General features: G+C 44.4%; 1 protein-coding gene across 1 annotated transcript in view; it reads left to right on the forward strand.

Annotated features, from left to right (window-relative positions):
• ERGIC1 (endoplasmic reticulum-golgi intermediate compartment 1) overlaps positions 1 to 20878 on the forward strand; it is a 61056-nt gene that overhangs the window by 27638 nt on the left and 12540 nt on the right. Inside the window, exons 3-6 of the mRNA XM_074155518.1 lie at positions 2382 to 2454; positions 13520 to 13614; positions 14260 to 14384; positions 16910 to 17014. Of these exons, the coding sequence (XP_074011619.1) occupies positions 2382 to 2454; positions 13520 to 13614; positions 14260 to 14384; positions 16910 to 17014 (398 nt within the window). The remainder of the gene's footprint in view (positions 1 to 2381; positions 2455 to 13519; positions 13615 to 14259; positions 14385 to 16909; positions 17015 to 20878) is intronic.

Here is a 20878-nt window from a genome sequence, read left to right on the forward strand (position 1 = left end):
TTCCCTATTCATCTCCTTCAGGCTGCTCATGATTTTATATAAACCTCTAATGTCCACTCTCAGTAATCTCTTTTACAGATTGAAAACTGACTACGTAGTTTGAAGACTGGCAAAAGCATTGAGGAACTTTGAAAGTCAGTCCCTGCCAGGTGTTTCAGGGCATTCTTACAAGATTTTTTAGATATAAGTTAGTAGAATTTTACTGTACTGTATTTGGTACGTATTGTCACAGGCCTTCACTGCAAGAGCTGGACTGGAAGATGGGCTTGAGGGAGCAAATACTTTGTATACTGGAAAAGGAGAAGATAATTTGATAATGGGAATGGCAGAGAAGAAAGTTAAATTGGAAGAGAGAAAGCTCCAGGAGAGAATTTACAGTTAGTGGTACCAGGATTCCATAGAGGTTCTGGAGAGCAGAGGGGTCTAGCTGATGCTGTGGAAAGCCTTTACACGACGATAACAAGCAGAGAGGAATATTGGAAGCAATTAAAGAAGAAAGGGTTGTTTCTATGTCAAATGCTTTCCCCTGCATACCGCCAAAGATCAGAGATCTGGTGTCTCTGCTGTTTGGTGATTAACAGTAAGAAACACTGGATCAACTAGTTTTGTGCCTAGGTTGCTTTTTTTGTGCTCTTACGTAGGTGTATATGTACTCATAAGAATTTGCTGCTGTGCTTTAAGCAGACCTTTCTCCTCCCCCACGGTGCACCGTGCCAGTGGCTTAGCTGGGTTACAGCAGCGTTGTTCTTCTGTGCCTCCATGGCCAAGACTTGGAAGCAACTCTGTGGCCATCTGAAGTTTCCCTTTAGAAATGAGTATTCCCTCTTGCTTCCCATTTTGCTACTGGTCTTTGACTTTGTTTTTCCCTTTTCTCTCTTTCTTCATCCTAGCTAATGGATTTTTTTGGCATCTCTTATAAGCCCTTGCACTTTTCAGAGGGTCAGTAAATTAATCCACCCTTGAAATTACTCTGAGGAAGGGGAAGCGATGCATTTCTCTTTCCTCAGAACTATAAACTGACTAATCTGAAGAATGAGGCACAAAGCTTTAGGTCACTTGAGGGTCTGTCTTGGAATTTGCGTTAGGAACCTCCTCTTTCCTTCCCTTGCCTCTCATATTCTCTACCAAGGGAGTTTGGACAGGCGCAATTGTATGATAAAATTGCTCCCCAGCCAGTTGTTGCTTGAGCTTCCTGAAAGAACGAGTATTCAGACTGTGTATGTCATGTGGAATAAAGTTGAGGAACAGGGTTTTTCTTATTTATTTCTCAATCCTAATTAGTGGCTGTGGTAAAGTGGTCATTTCCAAAGAGTGCGTGGTCATTGTTACTTGGCTGGGTCCAAGGGGTGAGCCAGATTGTGCTCCTGGTGTCACAGCCCTGGAATAGCATGCCATTTCCTGGTTTACTCTTTCGTATAGTGATTCATGGTGAACTTGGGTATTTTATTTAATACAAATACACATTGCAGCCCTGTCTCCTTGAGTTGGCACATCCTTGTCTACTCCAATCATCCCTGCTCAATAAGATTTACAGCTGTCCTTCCTTCCTTCCAGCCCATCCTGTGTGGGTCAATGACTCTTGTCAGCGCTGCGTGAATGTCACTGTACCATGTTTTGAATAGTTTCCTGATGAAGAGTCACCAGTAGTATAGCAGTCACTTTGGGTTCCCTCCTTTTAACTCTAGGTTGGCATTCTTAGAAAAGATGTGGGACTTCTTGTCCAGGTACTTTGCATTTCCTTCACTAGGAATTTTCCCTCTCTGAAGAGCCAATCTATTGGCAGATGGGGAAATTAGAGAAGTATCAGGCGTTGCCTAGGCTGGTCCGTTATCGCCACGTCTCTGCTGTATCAGCTCTGCCTAGTGGGTAGCACAGGCTGTGAGATGACTTACATTTAGAACTTGACAAAGAACCGAAACATTTCCTAATCCACAAAACGCTGTGTTGCTGACTGTGTGCTTTTGAAGCAAGGAGGTGTTGATTCTTTTTCCTTTCTGGAGGTTTTAGTAGTAATAAAATTACATTTGGAGCAAGGGCCCCAAAGAAGTCATATTGTCAAGCAGCTTCATCAGAAGGAGGGAGAGCTGGCAGACGAACATCGTGTGCTGGAGTTGGGGAGTGCAGGAGCCAGGGGGAAACGGAAATCATGATGGAAAAGGTGGCCCAAGAATTAAGATACCCAGGAGGATGTTGGGTTTTGTCATGCCATTGAAGTCACTGCTCTGATGGTCTTGTCTGAGTCACTGACTCTAAACAGTGTTGGTTCTTAAGTGTGTCTGGGTGGCATATCCATGGGAGGAGTAATATGCCTGTGTGAAAACACTTCATGTCTTTGTTAGAGATATGAAACTAACCCTTTCCTCTCCTTGCTTCTTTTCCAGTCTCTGTCTGCTGCTGTCTCTTCATACTGTTTCTCTTCCTGTCTGAGCTCACCGGATTCATAGCCACTGAAATGTAAGTAAAAATCATGTTGTCCTTTGTTTGAATGTATGTGTGTATATGATTCTTTACAGCATTACTCTGTTACCTTGGAAAAACGCGCCTGTAATTTCACTAGGTCAGTTAGTTGTCTGATGGTTTTGGGATTCCTTTTGATTGAGTCCAAATCCTCAGTCAGTCATTCAACTTTCTAATTTACTAAAGTATGCCAGGCAAACTTGGTTCTAAAATACTTACGTTACAGAAAACTGTTCCAGACCTGCTTGGTCCTTTATTAGCTGCATACTGGATTTCTACTCTTGAGCACAGTGCATATTTTTCACGTGACCACAGATCGCATCAAAAGCTTCTGACCCTTTTCAGTTCTCTGGTGATCAGGTGTAAGGTAGCGTGAATGCTAAGAAGATCAATGCCAGTCAGTTGCAGTTTCCTTTGTCCTCAGGCTGTTGATTTCTTGTCCTCATCTGAGATTTGTTTCCCCTCTCCTCCTGAATAGGCATTTTCCTCTGTACTTGTTTGATTCAAAGCGGTTATCAAAAACTAGTGTATTTTTCATCAGTGATTCTATATGTTTAAACATGTGGTGTCTACTGGTTGAATCCACATGGCCTGTGCTCTGAGACTGTAGGGTCCCATTGCAGATACGATGGGATCTCTGACCAAGATGTTTTCTTTTCCCCTCACTCCCCCGGGGATAAAATGGGTATCACATTCTGCCAGTCTTCACTGGATGTTTTTGGAGATCCTTTTTGGAAAAATGAACTGCATAAAAATACAAATGATTATTAGTTTAGTGTTAATAATACCTGGGGTTTTTTTTAAATATCAGAGGTGAGTTTCTGATACATGTGGATAGCTTTACTCATGCGTGAGTTCTACTTTCTTTTCACCCATTGAGCCTTACTTGGAAACTCAGTTGACAGGTTTTGTGCTGGAGACAAGTTGTCCCAGGTAGCCTCTTTGGAACCTTGCTTTGAGCAAAATAGAAATAATTTCTGCTTTAAAAAATTGCTCATAGAACAAATATTTTAGTTAATCAGAATTAATCCCCCTCCCCACCCCCTCTGTTCTCACGCTTCTCCCACCTTGAAGTAAACTTTTCTTAGTAACTATTAACACAGGTACCTTTGGTTTGGGTTCTAGGAAACATTCTCCATCCTGCTGCTGATGTGGCAGTGAGCTCACTAGACTGTGATGCGCAGTTCCTGGATAGTTAGGAAGGGTGGAACTTCTGTCAGATTCTGTGATGGTCCAGATAGCAACAGATGTCACTACTGAGCAAAAAAGCTCTGAAACCTGTTGGGCTCACGTGCCGTATTTAGGTTGACCGTGCTTTACGTAGCTTCTGATAACCATGTGGGTGTTTCATTGTTTTTGTGCAGCTCTGACTTGGGTCAAGAATATAATTTCAAGAATAATTTTAACCTTGAGTAATGTTTAACCTTAAGAGGGTAGTGTAATCTAGCTCTAGCTAGTTTTTTATGCCCATTACACATTTACTTCAGAGATGGTATCTTAGGTTTCTTACTCGCTGTTTCTTTGAATTCAGTTCTGTGAATTTGCTTGTGAGATACTAGGGGCACCTTATCAACTTGCTTCTCTCAGGAGCTGTTTTCTTGGTTTTCTTGTTTAAAAAAAAAATAGATAAAAGCTAGACAAATTGCTTTGAGTAAAATAGTACTTTTTCTTGGTCTCCTCTTAGATGTCATTCTCTCATCTGTTTTGCTTTTTTCTTTTAGCTAATGCTTTACCAGAGGAATTAATAATATTTACCTAATTTTGATCCAATTATTTGAGTGCACATGCCTTTTTGTAGTGGTAGTTTCCTGACTAGAGATTTGTTTTTTAACAGAAAAATTGTATGGTTCTCTGAGGTTTTTTCATGCTTTTTTTTCTTAACAAGATGATGCATTTTCCACAAGGATATTCGAGGTGCTGTAAGTTCCGGCATGCTCTGCTGGCAAGTTTCTCATTAAAACCTCAGAGAGATGGTAAACGGCTTTTCCCAGCAGGAACTGTGTGGGGAGGAGGTGTTTGTAAGCAATAAAGCAGTAAAATTTTAGAGAGGATGTCATGGAAGGGACTAAAACAAATGAATTCAGGAAACTGATTCGTCATGGACCATCCAATACCTCGCAGAATATGAGAACCTCCTTCTGATCATCAAAATCTCTCTTGCTGGGAACAGATCACCCACAGCATTTGTGAATAGGCTCCCCCTGTAACAGCGGAAATACTTCAGAAAGTCACATAAAGTGCTTCCCAGTTCAGCAACTTCTAAAGTAGAAGTAAACTTTTCATTTTCCATTTCTTACTCATTGCTTTCTCTTCTGGGAAACCCAGTACCTTAAAGGTTCAAAGATGCTGCTAACCTCTTGTGCTTCCATTTCAAGCGTGTATTACTGGCAGTGCGTTGCGAGGCAGTATAGTCTCATCCTTCGGAATAAGAGTGCAGAACTGTGGAGCTCTATGTGGTCCGGAACAAACAGCGTGAGAACTCCGTGCCACCACTTAAACTGGGTGGTAGCAAATAACAGAGGAGATATTATCTCACAAAGATATTTTGAGCCTTGAATGAATCAAATACTTTTGATTATATGGAAGATTCCTTATGTGCAAACTGTTCAATACCCATCAGCTTTTACTGCAGACTTCAAGCTTCTTTTGTATTAACTGTGTCCTACAACAGATATTTCTCCCAGCTTGAAGTTTCCTGGTGTCAGCCAGGATCTGAATGATTAACTAGAGTGTGCGCTTACATGGGGTGAGCTTTCCTGCTTTGCCAGTGCCAGCTGTTCTATGAGCCTGCATCAGTCTTTCTCCTCTTGTGTAATATTTCCCTTAAAGCAGTCATGCGCTTGACAAAAGCTGAATTCCGTGGGGATAGCTGCACATTTTTGATGGCGAGGTGAAATCGAGAGCACTTGGCCTGGTGCCTTACATCAGAGACGTACCGGGTTCGCTGGTGTGGACTCATGCTTACCTCATAGCCCTATTACGCTGAGTAATTGTGCATGGTGTGTGTGCATCGACAGCTTGCTTCAGGGCAAGTCGGCAGCAACCTCAACAGCAGTGGTACCCACAGGATTAACTAACTCTCACCAACGGGAGGTTTCTTTGGTATCTGCATCTAAAGCGACAGGTTGGTGTGGTTTGTTGAACTCATGCTGTAACATGAGAAAATAAGGTCTGCTCTGCACCACACTAACCCCTGATACTTGCTGGCTTCTGCCCGCTGTTGGACTTTCTTCTACGTTCACATGAGTGTAGCAACTTAAATTCCTGGTATTACTAGAAATCTCAGTTTGGTGACTCTTGCCCAACTTCAAAGCTGTTTTTCCTTGACCAGCCCATTGTCTTAGCATTTAAAGTTTCAACTGCTGAAGACTTGTCTGGGTGGCAGAAAGCCAAGAAATTACACCCTCATCTTGCGGATAACAGTCATAACACTAAAACCGAACAGATTACCTATGTGGGGAAGACAGCATGTATCGCAGTAGCTATGTCATAACTCGTGTGGGCATTTCTGATGAGCACCAAGATTGCGTCTGTGCACGGGAGCTTACTTCAGTTCGGAAGCCGAGGCGAGACACTGTGCGCGTTACGGCAGACATGCAGGAAGTTCATGTGGCAGAGGTAACACGCTATAAATGCACATCCTACTTTCCTGCTGACTGGCTTCCTGTGTAGATGAGCCCTGAGTAGGGTAAAAAACTCCTAGTTTCTCATCTTCTAGATTTATTGCGTGACCCTAACAGGCAGTCCTCTGAGCAGCCATGAAGGAAATCAAAACTTGGTTCTTAGGTGGGGCTATGTCCTTTTCAGGAAAACAACAGTGAAGGGCTGCTGGTGAGGGAAGAGCTTTTTCTTTGCTCAGCCACAACCCATCATTGCGGCTAAGGGGAGGGTGGGTTTAACTCTGGAAATCAAGGATCTTCTTGATTATTTTTTCCTTTTTTTTTTGTTTTTTTTTTTTTTTAATGTCCAGACTCAGAGTAACTGAAGGCTTAGTCCAAAATGAGAATCTAGATTAACCTCCTCAATTCTGTAAAAAACAGATAAAGAAAAGATGTCCATGCTCCACATTTGAACCTCTGCAAAGTTAACAGTATCAAACATGGTTGTCCCACACGCAAATGAATCAAATGGCTGAAGAAATGAAGCTAAAGTGTTAAGTGTGTCTGGTATTTCCTGGGCAGGATCGTTAGTAGGTTGAGAGTTGAGCATAGATTGAGGGCTAGAAATTGCTTGGCATGCCTTTAGCAGCCTTCCTCGTTCATCCTGCTCTTATGTTGCAAATCAAGAACGTAGAAATCACCTATCTCTTTTCTAATTAACTCAGATCAACGCTAGAAGTTAATAGCTGGCAAGATGACAATCTCACAGTTTTATCACCGTAATTAGGTCATGAATTATGTTCTGTAGGATCAATAAGAGTTTTCCAAGTATTCCATCATTAAGGAGGAAAGATGTAATTAACTAATCTAGTCTGCCTTGCATTGGCAGCCAGGAGAAGGGGTAGGAGGGCATGAATGTGATACTTGTGGTATGAATGTAGCTGCTCAACAATAATTCATCTGCCACAGCACATTGTAGAAAGCAACAGACCGTTCCTGGCAGTGTTTTCTTTCTTTCTTTTTTTTTTTTTTTTTTATGTAGTAGCAGGCAAAGAACAGTCTGAAGTGACAAGTTTGCCACTTGGAAGGCTCTACCCCCCTGCAAGGCAATTAATCACTTAAGCAGAATATCACTAATAAAAATACTGCCTTTGCATAAAAGCATAAATCACAAGCAACGTCCAAATCATTGGTTCAGCAAAATGACAATGAGCAAGCAGTGTGCTCTTGTGGCCAGGAAGGCCAATGGAATCCTGGGCTGCATAGGGAAGAGTGTGGCTAGTAGGTCAAGGGAAGTCATGCTCCCCCTCCACTCTGCACTGGTGAGGCCACAACTGGAATACTGCATCCAGTTCTGGGCTCCCCTATTCAAGAGGGATAGGGAACTACTGGAAAGAGTCCAGTGAAGGGCAACGAGGATGATTCAAGGATTGGAGCATCTCCCTTATGAAGAAAGGCTGAGAGAGCTGGGACTCTTTAGCCTGGAGAAGAGAAGGCTGAAGGGAGACCTTATCAATGCTTATAAGTATCTGAAGGGTGGGTTGAAGGAGGAGGGAGCCAGACTCTTTTCAGTGGTTGCCAGTGAGAGGACGAGGGGCAATGGGCACAAGCTGGAACATAGGAGGTTCCACTCAAATATGAGAAGAAACTTCTTTACGGTGAGGGTGACAGAGCCCTGGAACAGGCTGCCCAGGGAGCTTGTGGAGTCCCCTTCTTTGGAGATTTTCAAGACCCGCCTGGATGCAGTCCTGCGTAACGTGCTCTGACGTGTTCTGGGCAATCCTGCTTCGTCAGGGGAGTTGGACTAGATGATCTTTATGGTCCCTTCCAACTCTAAAAAATTCAGTGAAATTCAGTGAAATTCATTTAAGGTGACTGGATCGTTTACTGGGGACACCTGCTTGCTTTAATCTTTCTGAAAAACACCTTGGCCAGCCCATGAGTGTCACACAGCCCAGCTCCGGTGCAGGGGCCACATGACATGCAGCACAATTTGACCCTTCGTGCAGGCTGTCAGGTACCCCGAATGTGGGAGGAAGAAAAATGCCAGGAGCTTCTGAGACCAGCATTGCTTGTTCACACTGGATTCATTTGCATTCCCAAGACTGATCCTGTAGCGAAGCAGAATTGTTATCATACCTGCCTTCAGAGCATTTTTGTCCCTTAGGTCTCCAAGGTATGTGGAATGTGTTTTGTGGCTCTTGGCTCAGGAAAATTTCTCCTAACAACCTGCAGGATCAAGCTGCAGCTGCTGCAGGCAGCAGAGTGTGATCCTGGTGTTCCTTCTGCTGGAAATGGTAACCTTGGAGTGTTAAACCTTCTGCATGAGGAGCACAGTGCTACAACTCGTATGGTCTGATCCAGGTCCCAGACACTAAGCTGGAGATGCAACTCCAACTCCACCAGCTCGTCCAGTTGAGGCAGATGAAAAGCTGGAGCAAGCCAGGCCAGTGTAGGGAATACAGCCCAGCAGTCAGAGGGGAATGGGAGCTGTAATCCTGCTCTTGCCATGGTCTGACCTTGAGACAGACACTTTTCTGTAGAAGGATGTAATGTTTAGCTGCCTACTTCTCAGGGGTGCTAAGAAGCTTAATTAATGTTTGCGTAGTATCTTGGAGATTACCTAATAAAAGGTGTTATATATTTGTGAAGTGTTGTTATGCCGTTTGTCCTAATCTACGTGTGTGGGTTAGCAGGAAGAGGAAGGTCGTATCATGATGTCATTTGCAATTTCTGACTCTTAATCTACATTGACGTCTTTCGAACCCTTCTCCTTCTTCCTGCGTCCTAGAGAACTGTAATTCCTTCCTTTGTAGGACAGTGTGTCTCCTATGTTTCACAGCTGAGCCAAGACCTAATGTGGGACAAAGACCTTCTCAATGAAGAACTGATTTGGTTTCAGGGCATAGAAAGAAGATTACAAATGGCAGAGCAATAGACATATGTACAGTTTATTACACAGGAGAGAATTTGCCAACCTGCCTGTTGTTTCTTTACATAAATTGAGAAGAAGATGGGTTGTTTGTCCAATGTTGGGTCTTCTCTGGTCTGGCACAACTGAGAGGAAGACAGTGCAGGAATCTCAGCTTTGGATGGTTGTGTTTCTGGAAGGTGGTTGATTAGAGCTGAAACAGCAAGCAGAGCCAAGAGAGCTTGCTTGAGAAAGTCTTTTGAGAAGCTTTGGACTTCCTCAAGGAAGAATATTTATTTTCCCACTTAGGGTCCAGGAGAGCAGAGAGTGCCTCCTGGGAGTTGTAGGAGCTGGAGTAAGTGCAGCTTGCTGCTGTTGGAGTAAGTGGTTGTATTTTCTGTATGGCTGGTGAGTGGGGAGGAGGGTGCCTGGGTGGTTGTTGTGAAAGAGGGAGAAAAAAGGCTAGAACTTGAAGCAGAGACTAGGACAAGGACAAGGACAACAGAAGACAAAAAAGCTGCATTTAGAGAGCACCCAGGCAGCATGTGAAGTCTGAAAGGTCAACGCAGTGTGTCTCTTCTTGTATTCAAAGGGCTGCAGGCTCTTCAGCTGTTGAAGAGCTGAAGTGTCTGATGTTAGTGGCCAGGACTGCTGGGTGAAAATAAGTTACTAGGTAAGTTTTTTGTTTCTGGGGAAACAAAGCTGTTGTGTCATAAATCTAGGTCCTAAAGCATGGAGAACGGGTCTGGCTTTCTTTGGATAAAATCTTAAAGAAATGATGACTCCTCTTGCTGCTGTTTCCCCCTTTCGTTCTCTCTCGCGTGCCATTTGTATGATCTGCAATCTTAGCCAAAGAGTCCCTCCAACTTTTTCTGTGTAATGCTGCAAGTTTGTAAGCAAACAGGATAAGCAACTGAGAAAATCCAGCAGCAGCGCTCAGGAATGTGAAGTATTTCAAAGTGGCTCTTTCTAGAAGCAAAGCAGATTCTTCCTGCATGGATCATGGCTCCTGCTGCGTGGAGAAACTATCCTCCCTTTCCTTGAATGAGGGGTGGGCGGCCCCGTGGAGGGAGAGGTCCACCTCTCACCTGTCCTATTGCCCTGGTACTTTCATAGTTCTGTACCTTACCCCTGCTTTATTGTGCCACTTTTATTCAAATAGTTTTTAACAGCAACCAGTAAAATACCAATTCCTACGTGCTTGGGGTCTTCAGAGGAGGTATGTCACATTGGAGTCACAATACAACCCTATCTGCTGCCTCTCTAAACATCCCTAGAAGCAGCTGAGTTTACAGTGTCCTTCTGCCTGACCTCGGGTTTTATTTCCCTTGTGTCCATCCCAGATTGACTGTTATGCACTGTTACTCCTGGGACACTTTATGTTCCAAGAGGGACAGCTATAAATTAGAGCTAACTTCATTTCTTCCACTGGAGACGCTATCCCTTCAGGGAGCATGGCTAGAGATGGTAAATAGTGCTTTTTCCAACATCCCAGGATTGTCCCATTAAATAATGGGAAGGCTGTGTGCAATTTGGCTTCTTGGCGCTGGGGAAGAGGATAGCAAGGGAAGCGTGAGTGCCAGTCCTCTGCCAGCTCCATCCAGTCTTAGGTGGTGGTGGTTCAGGGGGAGATCCTGGGAGGAGCAGCCTTGACCCTGGAAGTTTGCTTTATTTATGAGGTTTCCAGAATTGTATTTTGGGAGTGAAGCTTCCAATTTGTTGAAAATTACGATGTTTCTTCTGAGGTTTGCCCCAGCAAGCATAGCCTGTGGTGTGTTGTCGTTGTTGTGCCCTTGGTTCCCCATAGTGAGAGGGAACCTCAGTAATGGAGTAGGTCAGCAAAAAGGGTGCATTTCGGAGTCCTGCTAAGAAACCTTGCTGGGTTTTTTCAGTTGGGTCCTCTGCAAGAGCTGATGCTGCTGGGAGGAGGCAGTGGCTGGAGCTGGGAAGAAGCAGCAGGGTTCAGCAGGCAGGGTGCCCTATGGAAGGTGGCGCTGCCAGTCCAAGGGAGGGGGAGGAAGGACCAGACTGTCACGAGCTGTCAGATGTCTAAGGAGTGATAGATAGGGTTATGAAATTGGGATCATGAGTAGGAGAGGGGCAAGGGGCTACTAGGTAAAGAGAAGGAGGAGGAAGTGGCCATGAGTCTTGCCTGAAGGACAGGTTGGGAACCGTTGGTCCAGTGACCGGACTGCAGGACAGGAAACGGGTTTCCTTTGTCTGCAACTAATGGTCTGTGTGACGTGGACAAACTGGCCTACTTCTCTTTGCCTCAGTGATCCAGTCTGCAACCGAGTGACCTCACCGCTTACCTGCCTATGTCAGAGCTTCCATAGGCTCCCTCTGCACAGTTTATCCTGACTTGAACCAGCAACCACTTCTCATTCGCTTATCACTAAAAGGCTTATGCGCCTCTGCTTACAGACCACACCTGACCGCGCATTTTCTGACCAGTTCAGAACTGGAAATCAGCAAATACAAATACTGATCTTCCTAGAGCTTTCCTCCAAAAGAACTGGGATGTTCAGCTGAGCTGCTGAACCTGATGCTCTTCTCTGCCAGCCCTGGTGCACATGCTCCTTTTGGCCAGTAACGTCAAATTGCCTACAGCGCTGGCTGGGCATGGCCCACATCTCGGAGGGCAGAGAGCTGGGAAGAAGCCAGGTGCTTTTGTGAAACCGGTTGGCTGGCAGCTGGGATCTGGTTGGGAGGACTCGGAGAGCACAGAAAGGTGCATTGCCTTGGGGGATTAATGCCTGTCCTGGCTGGAGCTGCTCCTCACAACCGTATTTGGACATATGACTTAATCCCCATCGCTACCCAATCTGCCAGTAATAAACAAGTAGAAGATTTAATGCATTCCACCAGGGAGGAGAGGGCTCAGCCAAGAAGCTTCTAACTAGGTCACTGATGAGCAATCTTTCCCCTCCCTCTGTGTCATTTTTATTAATCACTTGAAAAATACGTTGAGTAATGATTGCAAGCAACTTGTCAAGCCAATTAAAAACAGAGAAAGGTAGGGCTGTGAAGCTGAAGACAAATGCTGTGCTGGTTTTAAATGAGTGTCTGTAAACCCCACTGACCTGTGAGTAATTGCCTCCAAAAAAATTGGCAGCTGTGTGTTTCTCAGTGTGAAGGCTTGTTTCTCCTGAATCCACAGGGCAAACAGTTCATTATGGTCCAGAGATGTATCACCAGAGCAAAATCACTTTGAATCTGTTTTGTAGCTGCCCTTAGTCTGGTTTGTCTATTAGCATATAGACTCTTCGGCAAGGGCTTGTCAAAGGGTTTCACGCACTTTGAGCATTAAATAAAAATAATACAGAGCACTTACTAGGCAAGGTAGTTTATTTTATGTAGCTTGACTGAACATAAGTTCCCATAGCTTTATAATCTGTCCGACTGGAAGATGAATTGTCAAATCTTTGTATTTGATGAGGCTGAACAGTGTTGGAGTTTGAGGGAGAAAGAGCTGCTTGGTAATCTCACCATCTTCTTCGTTCCGTGTGGCCAGTTTCCCTGGAGTGGATTCTCTAGACTGTTCAGCTAATTCAGCTGTGCTTGACTTGGGTTTTTTTGGTTTATATTTTACGTGTCAGATGGATTGTGTGTGCCAACAATAAATATTTATACTCTTGTATTCCTTTTACTCTATATCTGTATTTTGTCTTCAGTGAAATATGTGCCAGGACTGTGGGTGCTATGAAACAACATTACTCTTTGGGAGGCTGTTGCATAGTGTGTTAGATCCTGCTGTCCAGGATGTTTCTTCCCATCTGTTCCTGGCTCAAATCCTCTTCTCCTCAATTTTAGTCATTGCTTTTGGTTACCATTCATAGATTGAAATGAGATATTAAGGAGAGAGATACAAGTATGCCATACTGCCTTCTCTTGCCGCTGCTCTGTCAACTGGGTGGCAATAACAAAAGGCAATTGGTTACAGAAATAAGCTTTCCTGTGGGATGGTTGAGACTGGCCTTTCTCTAAAACTATTTATGAAACAAATTGAAAAACACATACTTCCCTCTTTCCTAAAAGGAGTAACAGCCCAGGTACGTGGCGGGCTGGCACGTTGGCCTACCACCCCTTCAACGTCAGGTACTTGTTTGGGATCGCCTCTGGAAACTTGGGTTAGGGAAGGGAGCAGGAAGGATAAATCAGAGCAGGGATTTTGTTTTCTGCTGGTGTAAGGGACTTGTTGAAAGCCTCCTGCACTTGTCAACCAAGAAGTAAAATTAAATCGTGATTTGCCCCCTTGCAGTCGTGGAGGGTTTTCACGCTGTCCATCTCGTACCTCTGTTGCAGGTGTCACACAGCTAAACCCCCTGCTTCAAAGTCTCCTTTTTTCCCTTCCCATGCAAGTTACAGAATCACAGAATCTTAATGGTTGGAAAGCACCTCTGAGATCACCGAGTCCAACCATACACACACAAAAGACCCCCACAATCTCAGCCACTAGAGCATGCCCTGAAGTGCCACATCTACACAAGTTGTTGTTTTCCTGTGGACAATAGCTATGTGCCTGAACCCACCTGTGTTTTCTGTCCTCCAGAGTTAATGAGCTCTATGTCGATGACCCAGACAAAGACAGTGGAGGTAAAATAGAAGTGAATCTGAACATCAGTTTGCCAAACCTGCATTGTGAATGTGAGTACCCCTTTTAACTTACCAGTTTTTTCTTTGTATTGTAACTAATACTTGAAAGGAGCCCAAACTGGTACAGTGGCCCTTCTCCTGTGACAGGGTGGATGGAGATCAAGTAGCTGCAGCCTTTGCCAATACCCCATTGCTTTCTGTTCCAGGCCAGGACACCTGTTTTTTTGGACCCTGTGCTGGCTCTGCAGCCCGTGTTAGTGGGTGACCTCCCTCACTGGCTTCTTTCTAAATCTCGTTTCCTTTTTTCATAGCGACCTTTCTGTCTCTGGGAGCAAGAAACCTCCCAGGTTTCATTCGTAAATCTGAATGCACCAGCTAGTTGTTGGCTTTTCACAAATCACCTGCCTTATCCACCTGAAGTTTTTCTGTTTGTGTAATTGAGACTACAGTCAGCTGGCAAGGTATGGGAGGTATATTTGTGTCAAATAGGCAGCCTGAAAAGTTTGGTTACAAAGTTATTTCTGAAGAACTGGTATAACAATATTTGACAAATGACGATACTAGCACAGCTTAGTCAAACGTCAGGAAAAGAGATGTGGATTTTTTCCCAGTAAAAGCCATGCATGCTTCTCCTATGCAACTTTCCTGTTATTTCTTTTGTTTTGATTTTTGTCTCCCCCTCTTCCACCCATGCAGTAGTTGGACTAGACATCCAAGATGAAATGGGAAGGCACGAAGTGGGTCATATTGACAACTCAATGAAGATACCTCTCAATAATGGAGATGGCTGCAGGTTTGAGGGCCATTTCAGCATCAACAAGGTGAGTAGGAATGACAGTGGGGGAGTGTGGGCTGGCTGGGGAAATGCTAGCAAGATCCATTTGTAAAATGCTCATGAAAATGTGTGTCAGTGTCTCTCCTGTAGAGTGTACATTCGTGTCCCTAATCAGTGGTAAGGTTAAGTCCCTCAGTACTGCAGAAGTGTGGGGAGAGGAGGCTGCATATTTAGACCCACAGAGAATGTGTTAGATCAGGCTTTTTCTTCATTCTCCAAAACAGGTAATCAAGGTAGCATTGCTTAACAGCAGAGAGCAGCTCTGTGTGCGGTTAGTGCTGTCTCTTTCAGTGCAGCAGCCTAATGTTTAGGGGATGTATGAGCTTCCTACAAATACCAAATGGCTTCTGTGTTTACTTGTCAAGACTTTTGCACCTCCAAAATGTGACTCACTGTGCAAGAGGTCTTTGGCAATGTCTCTATCCGAGTGCTCTTTTGTTCCGAGAGCCGCAGAATGACAGGAATGTTCCCTACTAGAGGGTGCCAGCGTAACAGAAGCGGCTCCGTGCTGAGATGTTTAGAATACATGCACGCGGCCTCTGCGCATGCTTTGTCGGGATGCTCCGCTTCTGTCTCAAAAGAATGAAAATCCAGGCCTGGAGGAGGCTCCTCTCTGGGATGGGTGTGTTCAGAATTGAATGATCTTGCTATGTAATGCTGGAGATGACTAGCAGGGGTGGGGGAGGCAGTGGTGGGGCCCACTGATGTCCTAAGAAGGGCGCACCCTTTATTCACGCCTCCTCATGTACCACAGGCTACAAAATCCTGCTTCCTTCTTTTCCTCCCAGGTCATGTTAAATCGCATCTAAAAATAACAGGCAGAACCTCTTATTGATTCTGTGGCATGGAAAGGATTAGGGACTTGAAAAGAGGACGTTTCTTTCCTCGCCTCTAAGCCACCAAGATTACTGGCAGCTGATAGTCCACAAAACTGGGAAAGGGCTTCTTGAAAGGTAGTTCTTGTTCTGTTAATTCCCAAAGCACAAAGCTGAAATACTTGGGGTTTTGTCTGGTAGATGTGGTGCACTCTGCTCACCAGAGCAACTCGAAGGGGAGTTGGTGTATGTGGCAGTGAGGAGCTCCCTTCACTGCTTCATCTGTGAAAGGCCACTAATTGCGTTGTCTCATACAGTGGTTGTCCCAGGTTGTCCCTCAGAGGGAGGGGACCTGACCCAGGACTTCTGCTTCTGAAAACCTGAACCTCTCATGTATGAGCTGGAATTTTGCAGTCCCTTGTCAGAAATTGTACAGGCTTCTGTACGAGCTGGTATCTGGAGTGGGACATGGCCAGGCTTGAAACTTGACCAAGGGTTGCAGTTGGATGTTATTCTCAGGCCTGAAGAGGGAGGACAGGGTAACAGTGAGATGATTGTGTGTACTACTTACTGCAGAGTCTGTCACCCTGTTTACTGAGCTCGTGTATGACACAGCTTGTGTCCACACCTGAAAGCATTCCCAGGAGTGCACTGCTGTTCCTCAAGTCATTTAAATTAGCTTTCCTGAAAGCACATGGAACCGCCATGTGGCCTCCTGTGGCCCTGCCTGTGGTGAGATGTCTCTGCAGAGAGCACAATGGGCACCAGTTGTATAACCATCCTCCCACTCTTGTTTTAGGCCAGGTTGGATTGCTTCTCAGTGTTGCTTAATTTCCCAACCTTTTCTCAATAGGAAAAAAACCTTGCACCCTCTGTAGCAGTGATTGAGCTGAATCTGCTGAAGGACTTCATGGAGTAGGGTTAGTGACCTGAAAAGTGTGTGCATGCTAGAGTGATCCTGTCAGAATGACACTAGTGCTCATTTTCTGTCTTGGAACTAAGTCCTTAGGTGAAATCTGTATTTTTCAGAAGTTTTTATTTCCCTCTGTTTAAAAAATTAAAGCCAGAAAATCCTGTACTTGGAAGGGCTATTGCCAGGGCTAGAAGCTGAAGATCTAGCTTAGTTTGTGTGGGAAGCCCCATTGATTTTCGTGGTTTTTTCTCATTTTATATAAAACTTATTCTTACTCACAATCTTCTCAAATGTAAGGTTGCTCATGACCAATACTTCAATAAGAATATATCCACAGCTTTCTTGGGTTATTCTGCAGCAGTGGGCCCGTTTACAAATGCGAGATGTGGGAGTAAAACATTAAGCAACTGTCTGATGCCTGTCAGAGACATGTATCTTATTTAAATAGGGATGAAAGACATAGCCTTAAGTGTTAGGAATCCCTAAAGTTGGGAGTGATCCACTCATCACCTCCTAGTCAGCAGCAGCAGCAATGTGAGGGTGCCAGACTCTTGGGCTGCGGGATGTAACCGATCTCTGCTCTGTGCAGCACGGTGGTGTTGGTCAAGCGCAGGAAGGTATTTCAGAGCCTTTCTCTGATGTGCCAGAGGTTGTCCACTGCTAAGTAGATACAGCCTGCCAGGCTGGATGGATCCAGGCATTTCCGCTTCATATCGCAGAGCCTAGCAATGCCTTGAGGGATAAAATGTGAAATCCTGTCTTCCTTGTCTTGACTAATTTTAGGTCCCTGGTAACTTTCACGTGTCAACGCACAGTGCCACTGCGCAGCCTCAGAATCCTGACATGACTCACGTCATTCACAAGCTCTCATTTGGGGACAAGTTACAGGTGAGTTCTCTTCCCTGAAAATTCCCTTGCTCTAGGGGAATTAATGCAATGAGAGTGACTTTAATATTTGACACTTTGGTTTTATGGAAGGGCCATGTACAGTGTGGGGAGGACATAAGAAAGGACTGCCTGGGTAAGCAAGCCCTTCCCTTGCATTCATGCAATGTACACTCAGTCCAGAAGAGTTCGCAAACTGTTTACGTGCCACCACTTCAGGAAGGAGCAGTGTTCAGTCATAGAGTAATTTTGCTCTTTTCATCTGAAACTGAAAGTGATTTTGGAAAACTATGTGGCTATCTTTCTGCAGGGAGTAGAAATGAGGATTCGTGGCTTTGCAAAATCCTACTGTACTGTACAAAACTGTTTTCAGTATTGATATAGCAAACAAATCTTGACTGCCTTTGCAGAGGAGCAGTGAGTATACGAAGGGAAGATATGCGCTCGCTACTGTCTTTACCGTGGCATCAGTCAAGTTCTTTTTAATTCATTTCACTGTACTTGTTTAGCAGACACCTATTAGTCAAATTTGTTATATGAAACACAAGTTAGACTTCGAACTGCCAATTCCCTGCTGGGAAGAAGCTGAATGTGTGCACTTGCCCAGTTGATAGAGTTTCAGCAGGTGTTGCAAGTTATGTAATAACTCCTGATTTCTCAATAAGGACAGATTACAGCTCTTCTCTAGCCTACTTCCAAGGAGGTAGCATCATAGGTGGGAGTTATATATGTGCACACCCAGTTTGCGACTCACCCTAAACATTGCTTACCCATAGTCTCTCTGTAATCTTCTTTCCTCAGCACAGACGTCTCATTAGTCTGCTTCTTGTACACCCACTTCCAAAACCCTTTTTCATGCTAACAAGTCTAAGCGTTGCTTTGTAGTCTTCTGATTCTGCTCCCGGCTTCTTTTAGGAAATATCTTGTGTGGGAACGCTGAAATATTAGCATATAAATAAGCTTGGCTTAATGTCTGTAAAGCACACTGAGATTATGAAAAATATTAGGTAAGTGCTAATAGGGAGTTCTGCAGTTTGCGTGGGAAATCAGTGCTCTAAGGTAGCGTTCCCATTGTTTTATCATGGAGTCTTTGAGTAATGGAACTGAAGTGCGAATCAACATGAATGAGATGAGAAGCCTGGACAGATGGGGGCAAAGGAGCAAGCGTCTTCAGTTCTGGTGGTGAGAAACCTGTCTAGCAAACATGTAGTTGGCTCCCAATTTGGACAAGTTCTGATTAGTATTTTCAAAGTTCAAAATAACTACTCATCATCTCCACACACAGGAATGGAGCATGTAGGTGCTGCTGATCCTGTAGGCAAACATGGGTTCAACAGCGCAAATTAAAGCAGGATATGTTCACTAAACAGGTGCTACCAAGACTCAGCAAGCAGCATAGAGAGCCAGCAAGTATGGAGAGCTTTAAATCTATCTAGAAACAACGTTGAATATTTTGGGTTGTCGCCACCGGCTTTGATGTAAAATATGCTCATATTTCTTAAAGAGGCTAAGGAGCTTCTCGTTTGCTTGTGTCAGATGCTGGGAGTTAGTTCTTTGTAGGTTCTTACCAGCTCTGCCAGAATGATCTACTAATGTTCTCCAGAAAAAACAGTCTATTTGAAATAGAGATTTGTATCTCGTCTGGCAATGAATGAGCTTCAGTTCTTCAACGGTAGTTCATGCACAATAGCCTCAGACTTTTTGTAGATCTTTCCCTCATGTAGATGAGACCAAAATTCAAACCAATGGGGTCTTGTATGTCAGGTAACCCAGTAAAGACAGAGACATAGGAAGTAGGAGATTATACATTTTTAATCATAGAACTCTCGTGAGTGCTAGATCATGATGTTGAATAATCCTGGTTTTAATCTTGCAAGAGGTCTTGTCTTCACTTGGTAGTTGCAAGGTTGGAAGCTATTTTAGCCAGCTGTTGGACTCTGCCTGAGTTATATGTCCAGTTATATATCACAGAATCATAGAATGGTTTGGGTTGGAAGGGACCTTAAAGATCATCAAGTTCCAACCCCCTGCCATGGGCAGGGACACTTTCCCCCTAGACTACGTTACTCAAAGCTCCATCCAGCCTGGCCTTGTACATCTCCAGGGACGGGGCATCCACAGCTTCCCTGGGCAACCTGTTTCAGTGTCTCACCACCCTCACAGTAAAGAATTCCTTCCTAATATCTAATCTCCCCTCTTTCAGTTGAAAACCATTACCCCTCGTCCTATCGTTACACTCCCTGATAAAGAGTCCCTCCCCGTCTTTCCTGTAGGTCCCCTTTAGGTACTGGAAGGAGCTCCCTGGAGCCTCCTCTTCTCCAGGATGAACAACCCCAATTCTCTCAGCCTGTCCTCATAGCAGAGGTGCTTCAGCCCTCTGATCATCTTTGTGGCCTCCTCTGGACTCGCTCCAACAGGACCAACAATATGTCTTTGCATGTGTTTGTAGATATTAAAGCCTAAGGTGTTCAGGGCCCTGGTCACCATCTTTTTGAGGTCCATGTGGCAGGAGAATAAAGCGTTAAACCACTGACTAGCCTCCCGTGCCACTACTCCATGCACTAGATTTGGCCTTGGTAGTGCAGGACAGTCCTGAGACCATCTGGCTAAACAGGCTTCCTTAAGTTCTCTGTTGCAAAGCAATTTTGTTACTGTGGCCAAAAGCTTTCTCCTTGTTGAAGTCCCTCCAGGTACTTAACAAGGTACAAACAAGTATGTTCCCCCAAGGAACACACCTGTGCACTTTGTAGAGCAGAGATTAATTAGCCGTCTATGGACAGCAAGTATTGTAATGGGAGTCCAGAATATTCCACAAGGAAAATCATGGTAAAACATCAGACTGGGAGTTACAAATGCCGGCTGTGTTGCAAAGACAAGAGAGGCAGATGCACCGAAGGACCTGACTGCACAAAACCAGGGAGCTGTGGAGACGTTTGTTGGCTTTGTCTGTGCGGGAGCTCTGTTACTCGCAGCTTTGCAAACTCAACACGTAGAGAGATGCAGAGCAGACAAGTTTTACATATAAACAGAAGTGTGGATGCTGGGGAGCCAAGGACAAGAACGTAAGTTCAAATATACAGGTACCTCACAGGACAGATACAGTTGCTTGCTGAGTAACCACTCAGATACTTGACAGTTAGTGTGTTTGAAATGGACCTTAAAGTCTCTGGCCCAGGTACGCTATGAGACTTACTTCTCAGCCGTATCAAGAATGGAACATAATACTGTAGGTCAGTCCAGGGGCTCCTCTTTCTTTGTATGCTTTTTCCAAAAAAAAAAAAAAATAAAGAATATGTACAGTCTGCATGTGTAGTTCAGAAATGGTTGCTGTTGTGTAAAGGCATTGTAGGAAGTTCAGCTGTTGCTTTTGCTCTGTGCTTGTTACCAGCACCTGGCCAATTGAGTTGAACTTTGTGATTATTTTCTCTCCCTAAAATTTCCTTTTTCAGGAGAGAAACAGGTTCAGTTGCTGCTTCCCCAAACCATCATTCACTCTGTAGCATTCAGAATAGGGAAACAGCCATTGGGATGGGGCAAATCCATCCACGTGCTTTCAGTTGTTGAGAGGGTCTGGGAAGGAGATTGCATTGCCCTGTTAGTGAGGTGGAACTCTGTCACACCTATGACCAAATATTTCTTCCAAACTCTTCTTCCCTGTTGTCTGGGTTAAGGTCAGGAATTTCTAGGTTGTGGAGTTATTTGTCCTTTCTGTATAGCTTACTGTACGTTATGTGAATGGTGCAACCTCTAATCTACAGCTGTTGCAGTGGGGTTTTCCCTCTCTAGAGAGTTCACAAATCGATTATTCTGTTGGTGGACATCAGACTCCAGGTCATAGCATGTGGAAGGCATGGGATGGAAATCCTG

Source organism: Numenius arquata, chromosome 11, assembly GCF_964106895.1.
Source record: "Numenius arquata chromosome 11, bNumArq3.hap1.1, whole genome shotgun sequence".
Classification (NCBI taxonomy): Eukaryota; Metazoa; Chordata; class Aves; order Charadriiformes; family Scolopacidae; genus Numenius; species Numenius arquata.